Raw genomic sequence first — 9,360 nt, 5'->3', positions numbered from 1 at the left:
TACAATAAAATATAATCAATATTTTCATACGAATGAAGAAACGCAGTAGACACGTTCAACATTTTAGTGAACTTTTTAAATGCAACGAATTCTTGGAAACGTTGGGCATTAATTTAATGTAAAAAAGATTTTAAAATAATCTATATTCATATATAATGAGATATTCGTTCAAGTGACGGTCAATCTCTTAAACGTACGCCTGTGTTCTGTTTTGTGTGTCACATGACACCATATGCGTAGTGAATCTCTGCGCACGCGTAGTGAAGTTTCACAGAAACAGAATGACATTTAACGTTTGCTGAAAGACAACATTATCACAGAGAAAGTGATTACCGCACTGTCACGAACACAATCAACTTAAACTATATAGATTTTAAAAGTAAAGCGGGGGCGAGCAAAAGATACGATATTAATGACCGATGTAGTTCAGCGCATTACTTTACAACCGGGTGTCTGGTTCAAAACTTAGATCTCTGTAATCAGAGATTTTAAACAGAGAACCAACGACGGATAAAATTGAATCCTCTCTGGAAATGTTGGTTTTTAGTGGAAGTACGATTAACCACATGTATTGAGATGTTGTCATTATCACTATACGCTGTAACATCTGCAAAGTTCAGGCCTACTGTGTTACCGTATATAGGCCTATTATATAATGACGATATTTTTTCGTAATAATTAAATTGATATGGGGGTTTTAATAAAGAAAATTCAAGATATTGAATGTTTGCATGGTGAAGTACTATGTACAATTAATTAAACACAGTGCTGGTATATCGATATATCTTTGGTTTTATCATATAATTTTACATCTTATATATAGTAGGGGAGTAACTCCGAATAGCAGGCTAGGCCTAATTTGAAAAAAATGTCAGTTATTATAAGCATTCTGCATGTTTTGAGATATAGAAACCTTGGAAAATGCATTGTTTAACTACTTCAAAGTATGTTAGCTTCGGAATTCTGCATCTTTAAATTGGTGGTAAACGAAAGTCTTAAAAAGCAGGAGATGGTTATGATACTCATTACTGTTAGGTGCTTATTTGATTATTTAAATGGGCAATTCGATGTTTATCGAATGTTTGAGGGTTTCTAGATGTACGCTGATTCGGTGGAAAGAGAGCATCTGAAAAACTTTTATTAGCCACTGTGTGTGCACTAAATCACTTTCAGATCTCTGGTCAGTGATTCAGCCCCGTGTCCGATATGGCCTCTGTGCACTTTAAACAATACTGTATACTTTTGGAATAGAATAGATTTTTTTTCTGTCATCCTCATTTATGGTATATTAAATTAATGTCGCTTTTGGTTAACGTGCAGTGTTTTTTTGCTCTATGTTCAATAGAGCAAAATGAATTTATAATTTCTCTTTGAGCGAAAGATAAAGATAAAAATGATGATTGATAACGATTGACATAATTTTCTGACCATCATGTGGCGAGTCACTCGCGCTGAGTGGATCGATGAGAATGAAATACAAATAATCTATTTCATTTTAATTCAATGTGGAAACAGCAAACGAATAATTACAATGCAGCCATTTGTTCGATAGATGTAAACGTTTTTAAAGGTGAATAAACTAAACCGAGATGGAACATTTTATGGCAATGTCGCTTTTGCGATGCGTTGGGAAGTATAAATCACGTCCTTCACATTGACTACACAGTCACTATTCCCGATATAATAGCTTCAGTTTTTACTTATGTGCTGCGTGACGATGTGACGTCATTCGTTGCAGACTACGACCTATTTCAGTAATCGCAGCAGCATATATACATGACCACATAGTGCACAGACAACTGGGGATTGGATGATGAATGGTCCCCTGCACTTGGGATGCGCGTCACATTTTCGAATTAAGATTTTCAATTTGAAATCCACATTTCCGTGCCGTTTCCGATAAGACCGGAACAGGAAATTAAAGTCTGCGCGATGCTGTTTAAAAAAAACTGTTACATAAACTTCTTAAAATAATGTCAAAAGCTCCAGTTGGGGTGGGGATGGAGGAGCCTTGGTCCGGACCCATTAGTGTGATTATTAGCCTCCTGTGCGAATACAGCCTTGGATTCAAACCCTTGAATAACAATATAGGCCTAGCAATAAATTAGGGTTAGAAAAATGTCGTCACACAGAGTTTTTCAGTGACATTATTTAATGTCTAGACCTACATTTAAAGGTTATAGGACCCAGAAAAGGTTACTTAAAGACAGGAAGAGATGCCATCGAACCCGTATTACAACATCGTCGACCACCGTAAAGATAAAGAAATCTATCAAAACTAACTAGAGTAGGCGTTGAGATTGTGCGTGTATTAACTATTGATCTACGCTTCAATGACAAAAACCTGAACGTTTAATAGTTTTACTTAAATTCCATCTCATGCCTGTTAAAATACAAACATCCTCGGTACTTCAAGTTATTCGTTGTGATGCATTCACGTGGTATGGGCCTCCACTCGACAGTGATTGATTTTACTTTTGGAGTGTCCTCCTCTCTCTGTTTTTTGTACTTTTGTGATTGTTCCTTGCCGTTTCTATTTATGTACACTCTAATTGTTTGAGACAAATAAATGAAATGAAATGAAAAATGAAATATGACTGACTGGCCATTATAATTTTTTTCGTTATAATTATTTTATTCTCGCCTGGCCGACTAATGTATCCCAATTCAGCTCCAGGATGAAAGCGAGCGAGACGAAAAACCGCTTTTATGCCTACCCAATGAAAAAAAAATCTATTTTGGTCACCATCTTGGTAGCGTTTTATAATAATATAATAATATTAGGCATATTTTTCATTGAATGATCATTAGATTTATATTGTTAATAATTAATTTTTGTTTGAATTATAAGTTTGTGAAGAATTTGTTGTTTTGTTTCTTGATGATAAGGTAACATCAAGGCACGTTTAAATATTTAATAAGGTGGCCCATTCCTTTAATTTTTTGTTCAAAATAGAATGGCACGGCTATATATTATCTCGAAGTGGTTATTATCAGGTTTCTGTAAATGTTTTAACTTTGATTTAACAAAAGCAAAAAGTCCTATTATACGTATATCTATTATGATAATGTAGGCCTATATTGATTAATTTGATTGAGTATGATATTATGATAGGCCTGTTAGGGCCTACTTCCCTTTAATAATTCAATTTTAGCGCCATTTCGTCTAGATCACGAAACGATAATTAAATTACATAAATTGTTATAGTTTACGCACTTGCAATTTTATATTGAAGCTTAAACGTAATATAAAGTCCGTGCGGATGTTCACCTACCAAGGACTCCCACCGCCTTCATTTTTGATGTACCTCCGCGTTACCATCTGCCTAATCAATCTCTTGATCTTGACTACATTATATTAATCCGCAGGTTGGCTATCTTAGCGATCGGTTGACGTGTTCTTATTTATATCAAATAATCATTGTACTGCGTCATTTCGTTGCTTGGTTACCACAGTCGACGCGCCGCCGGTGAATGACTTGAGTATACCATTATTATTCTGCCGACAATGGTCACTAAAGCTAATCATTACCTGGAACTCTGGGTTCTAACCTCGTTTGACATCTTTTGTCTGCCAATCAAACTTGGCGAACTTTAAGATATTATATGAATGATTCAAATACGGTTTGAGTTTTAAGAATAAAGGCCTAAGTGGTTTAAATTATTATTTGCGTAAGCTTAATCTTCTCTCGGAATTAATGCTTCAACCCCTGCAACCGACCAAATAGGCCTATAAGTTATCCCAAAATAACACGGTCTGTTTAATCTGTACATGTGGGAAGCAGTTCATCATTATAAAATTAACTTATCTAACACTATAATATGTCACACTAATGCATAAAGTGCGTAGCATTTTGTCCTACTCGGCGCGACATGACTTTTAGTACATTAAATTTTCCCTTTTTGCGCAAGCCTCCTACACTATAATAGACCTACACGCTCGTTCTTCATTCCTCCGAGAGGGAGCGCCTATTTACAAACCCCTTGGTCCGCCTGAGAATTATAAGGCCCATTTATTATAGAAGCATGTGTCAGTTTCACTCTTAAAAAACGATAATTTTACAAAAATTCGCATTTGTTGTTAATTCTACAAAAGCGATTTTCTAAAAATTGCTCTTATGAGGGCATCGATCAGCTTAGCTCCGACCCTACACAAATCGTGGATGCTTCAGCTAGCATTTTACATGCAAGTCTCAGTCTCATCATCGGGTAATTCAATACCGGTACTGAACAAAATACACAATAATTTTCACGTTTTCAAGATTACTTGTTTATTAAAATTTGCCTACTAAATGAATTGCTTACCGTTTTTAATTGATAGTCCTGCCTTTAGTAAGATATTGTTGTCAATTGAAAATTTAACGAGAGAAAACAAATCTGCGCTTAAAAAACGGGTGTTTAAATACTATAGTACAATTCTATAGTCTGCATTCATTCTTAAAGGCCAATTTTACGTAAGCAGTTTAGTAAAAAAAAAAAGGTTATCTTTTATTTCTGAATAAACGATATAAATTAAAAATATATAGGCCTAAACGACAACAGCAGGACTAGAATAACATATAAATAAAAATTCATCACGTAAACAAAAATAATCCCTTAGAGATGACATTCATATGGAGTAGGTCTGAATCCTACCTTTCTTTCAATTTTCATAGTAGCATATTTTCCATCATTTGTATTTATTATTATAGTGAAGGCGCTTCTCTCTATAATAATAATATAAAATAAATACAGTACTATTAGTTATAACTTTTAGTTTTTGTTAGAATCTATTACGCTTTTGTTTCAAAGCCAAAATAGTCATTAGAAGAATTAGTTTTAGTCGTTCTAAAGACAACGTTATATGTACTTGAATATTTATTAGGCCTATTGTTAAATAATATGTAGGCCCATAATAGTAACAATCATCATCATCATCAGTGACGCGTCCGCCATGTGTTTGCATTGCGGTGTTTGCCCTCAACGTTCTATCCGCACTTATCTCTCCATTTTGTTATTAACTATTCGAATAAACGCCCCCCACCCCCACCACGAATGAACAAACGCCCACTCTAGAGCGTCATTTGGAATAAATGCCTCCCTCGAATAAACATCCCGGGGCGTTCATTTTTTCATCGAATAAATGCCTCCTTATGGTGACTGTGAACAAATCTAATGAAAGCAACACCTTCTATTCACGCTGTACCCACTCCAGTAGAATTACATTTTATTTCTAACCTGGTTAGGATGAATAAGTCTCTATGATCACGCAATAACACATTTCGATGGTAGGCCTAAAGATGTGTTGTACCACATTTACAATTAAATTAATGGGCGTTTATTTGAGTATATTATGTATCCATTTTACAACAAAAAATAAAAATAAATAAATTACAGTCTCCCTCAAATAAACGCCTCCCTCGCATTAACGCTCCCTCAAATCCAATTCTCATGGGCGTAATATAAATATAAATATAATTAAGAAGAACGACGGATCGAGGATCAGACGGCTGGAGGCGCCCTTCAGCAAAAATGTAATATGAGGCCCACAAGCCTAGCCTATCTCATCGGTACTTTACGTGCCGAAATTATATTGTTCATTGTTTATTTATAAAGGTGAAGTAAACGATTGTGGATATTTTTCTCATGAATAAATAAGCGCTTCAGTTTTACAAATAATTTAATGTTAGCAGGCACTCTATCGAGCCAAAATAGGTAGGTTTAAAATTGTTAGGCTTATTTAAAATGATTATTATTTATATTGTATTTTATTGTATTGTACACTGTAAAACACATTTAATCACAAAGCTCCACGCAATTTTGTCCCGTTTTTGGTGACACGTTTAAAAGCTAAACGTGTTTAGACATAGCTTAATGTATTTAGGATCTTGACGTGTTTAGCATTCGATGTGCTTAGGTATTTGACATCATGATGTCAAATACTTAAGCACATTTAGGCCTAATGCTAAACACGTCAGAAACCTAAACACATTAGGCCTGGCCTAAACACGTTTAGCTTTTAAACGTCACCAAAAAACGGGACAACATTTCGTGGAGCTTTGTGTAAAAATGCTCCACGCTGTTTTTACAGTTTAGTGGTAAGGTAATGAGACTTAAAATAGTGCATTATACCGATATCACAATGCTGTTTTCTAAAGAAAAGAGTGGTCGAAGTCTCTAAGAAGTTCCTATAACAATCTTATTTTAACCAACTAATCGCTAAGAAATTATTGCTAATTAAATTTCAATGTAAAATTAGAATAAGACAGTATTCTTATTGTTAATTAATTTACGCATAAATATACACCGTTCCTACATTCATTGTGTAGACCATCAAATTGGCTGGTAATATAAGGGAAGTACCGGTAGTCAAAAGAATGTTAACCAGCAATAATAATCTGTCTCGTAGCATTCAGACAACTTATTTTATTGATATAATTATTATTTCAGGTGTTTTATTGATGTTACCACCAACAGTTGGTATAAATGTAACTGTTATTATTAGTAAGTAGGAATTGAAGTAGATGGCAACCCGTTTTTGTTAGACTATGGAATTCATTGCCCGACGATATTAAACTTGGTTTTTTATGTGAATAATTTAAAGTTTTAAACTTGAAGCAGCTTAAGGATCTTTTTCATTGTAATCATAATTATTTAATCGTTCCTTTCTTTCTTTTTTTTTTTTTTCTTTGGCTCACTTAAGCCTATATTCATTGTTAATGTATTGTTTGAGGGAGTAGCACGTCCTTCCGGTAACAGTGGCAGGGGCGGATCCAGAAATGTCCAAAAGGGGGGGCCGGAAGTGGGCGCGAAAGTTGGGCCGATTGAGACAACACTGTCGTAGGGGGGTCCGGGGCATGCCCCCGCGAAATTTTTGTGTTCTAGACGCCCGAACATAACATTTGAGGCATTCTGGGCTATCATTTTTTTCTTTTTCTCTCTTTTTTTCTTTTTTTTCTTCTTTTTTTTACCTCCCAAAAGGGGGGACCGGGGCCGGGCCGCCCCCCCCTAAATCCGCCCCTGAGTGGGTTTCTGCTTTTGCATCTCCTGGACAGTGATGAATAAGTACGGTAAACAACTAAATGATTTGAAAAGGTCATGCTCACTTTAACATAATTTAAAAAATTACCCACTAACCAGCAATATTAGCTTTAGCCGACCTGGAAGAATTATCACATTAATTAACAAAACAAATACCTAGAAACTCTTTTCTACCGGCCACAATGCATGCTATCTGTTTGGCAAATTTTACATGTATTAGGTAATTTTTACATCTGTTTCTTGTTCATCCATTGTGTATAATATTGTATAGGCCCTATACTGTTGGAAATTCCCTGACAGGGGGTCCAAGCGGGGGTCCAGAGGTCTCCGACGGGGGGGGGGGTCCTTTGCCCCTGGACCCTCACTGGCGCCGCCCCCGTTACTACTAATAACCCAGGAAAAAACATGTACAGTATGTATGAATCTGAATCTGAAATATTCGACCATAAATGAAAAATCACAAAAGTGTATAGCGCCATCTTACGGCAAACAAAACTTTATCTCAGGATTCCTACATTTTAATTATAGGTAGCGTCATATGTTATTATATTTCTTGATATACCAACACATTAAACACCGATTTGATTAAACATTTTGTATATTGGTATTTTAAAAATGAGTTTGATATGCGTATATTTGCACTAACGTTGATTGTACAGTTGATTAAATATCCAAAAACCCACCCATAAATCGACGACTCCTAAGCATAACAGCTTTTTACGTGGTGGGCCTGTTTAGAAATTTGTTTTGAGCATGCATACTCTTTGATGCAGGTGTACGTGTATGTTTGCGTATGCATGTGTTTGTTGGTTTACACTGTACGTCGATGGTGAAAGTGTGAAGTTCGCAAAGGAATAGTAGCCTAGCTAGCCATAACCATTGTAGTTCGTGAATTATTTTTCGAAGATATTTTTTTCAAATAGCCTATGCCTATATGTTCAGTCAGGTCTTTCGTTGGTGCGGTATAAATTAGCGCTGATTGTTCTCGTGTTTGATGTCTTTCTAGGCTAGGATAGTCATACTGTGTTCATTATTTGATTGAAGAAGATTCCACCCGGTCCGGATCCGCAGTACTCGTCCGTTGTATAACTTATTAAAAATATGGAGCTAACTTGGTGTGGGATTAGTAGTCCTAGGTAAGTTGAGACTTCACAATTTGTGATCCAAATAATCTATCTAGAATCTGTCTCTTATACACATCTAACCTAAACACATTAGGCCTGGCCTAAACACGTTTAGCTTTTAAACGTCACCAAAAAACGGGACAACATTTCGTGGAGCTTTGTGTAAAAATGCTCCACGCTGTTTTTACAGTTTAGTAAAGGTAATGAGACTTAAAATAGTGCATTATACCGATATCACAATGCTGTTTTCTAAAGAAAAGGGTGGTCGAAGTCTCTAAGAAGTTCCTATAACAATCATATTTTAACCATGGACTTATTAATAGGTCCATGTTTTAACCAACTAATCGCTAAGAAACTGTTGCTAATTAAATTTCAATGTAAAATTAGAATAAGACAGTATTATTGTTAATTAATTTACGCATAAATATACACCGTTCCTACATTCATTGTGTAGACCATCAAATTGGCTGGTAATATAAGGGAAGTACCGGTAGTCAAAAGAATGTTAATCAGCAATAATAATCTGTCTCGTAGCATTCAGACAACTTATTTTATTGATATAATTATTATTTCAGGTGTTTTATTGATGTTACCACCAACAGTTGGTATAACTGTAACTGTTATTATTAGTAAGTAGGAATTGAAGTAGATGGCAACCCATTTTGTTAGACTATGGAATTCATTGCCCGACGATATTAAACTTGGTTTTTTCTGTGAATAATTTAGTTTTTAACTTGAAGCAGCTTAAGGATCTTTTTCATTGTAATCATAATTATTTAATCGTTCCTTTCTTTTTCTTTTTTCTTTTTTTGCTTTGGCTTACTTAAGCCTATATTCATTGTTAATGTATTGTTTGAGGGAGTCGCACGTCCTTCCGGTAACAGTGGGTTTCTGCTTTTGCATCTCCTGGGCAGTGATGAATAAGTACGGTAAACAACTAAATGATTTGAAAAGGTCATGCTCACTTTAACATAATGTAATAATTAATGAAAAAAATTACCCACTAACCAGCAATATTAGCTTTAGCCGACCTGGAAGAATTATCACATTAATTAACAAAACAAATACCTAAGAAACTCTTTTCTTCCGGCCACAATGCATGCTATCTGTTTGGCAAATTTTACATGTATTAGGTAATTTTTGCATCTGTTTCTTGTTCATCCATTGTGTATAATATTGTATAGGCCCTATACTGTTGGAAATTCCCTGACAGGGG

General features: G+C 35.2%; 1 protein-coding gene across 2 annotated transcripts in view; it reads left to right on the top strand.

The window, feature by feature from the left end:
• The first annotated feature begins 7,783 nt into the window (after positions 1–7,783).
• Positions 7,784–9,360, top strand: part of LOC117105449 (papilin-like) — a 68,225-nt gene continuing 66,648 nt past the window's right edge. Inside the window, exons 1-2 of one of the 2 annotated variants that reach the window (XM_033246588.1) lie at positions 7,822–7,838; positions 8,027–8,156. In XM_033246588.1, coding sequence (XP_033102479.1) covers positions 8,122–8,156 — 35 coding nt within the window. In that variant the 5' untranslated portion in view covers positions 7,822–7,838; positions 8,027–8,121. Of the gene's footprint in view, positions 8,157–9,360 lie in introns of both variants that reach the window. The other variant, XM_033246587.1, reaches the window with a different exon arrangement.

Source organism: Anneissia japonica, unplaced genomic scaffold, assembly GCF_011630105.1.
Source record: "Anneissia japonica isolate Jap-2015-1 unplaced genomic scaffold, ASM1163010v1 scaffold1128_len1000024_cov185, whole genome shotgun sequence".
Taxonomy (NCBI): domain Eukaryota; kingdom Metazoa; phylum Echinodermata; class Crinoidea; order Comatulida; family Comatulidae; genus Anneissia; species Anneissia japonica.
The sequence above is the reverse complement of the archived record's forward strand: the minus strand, read 5'-3'. Positions and strand labels throughout refer to the sequence as shown.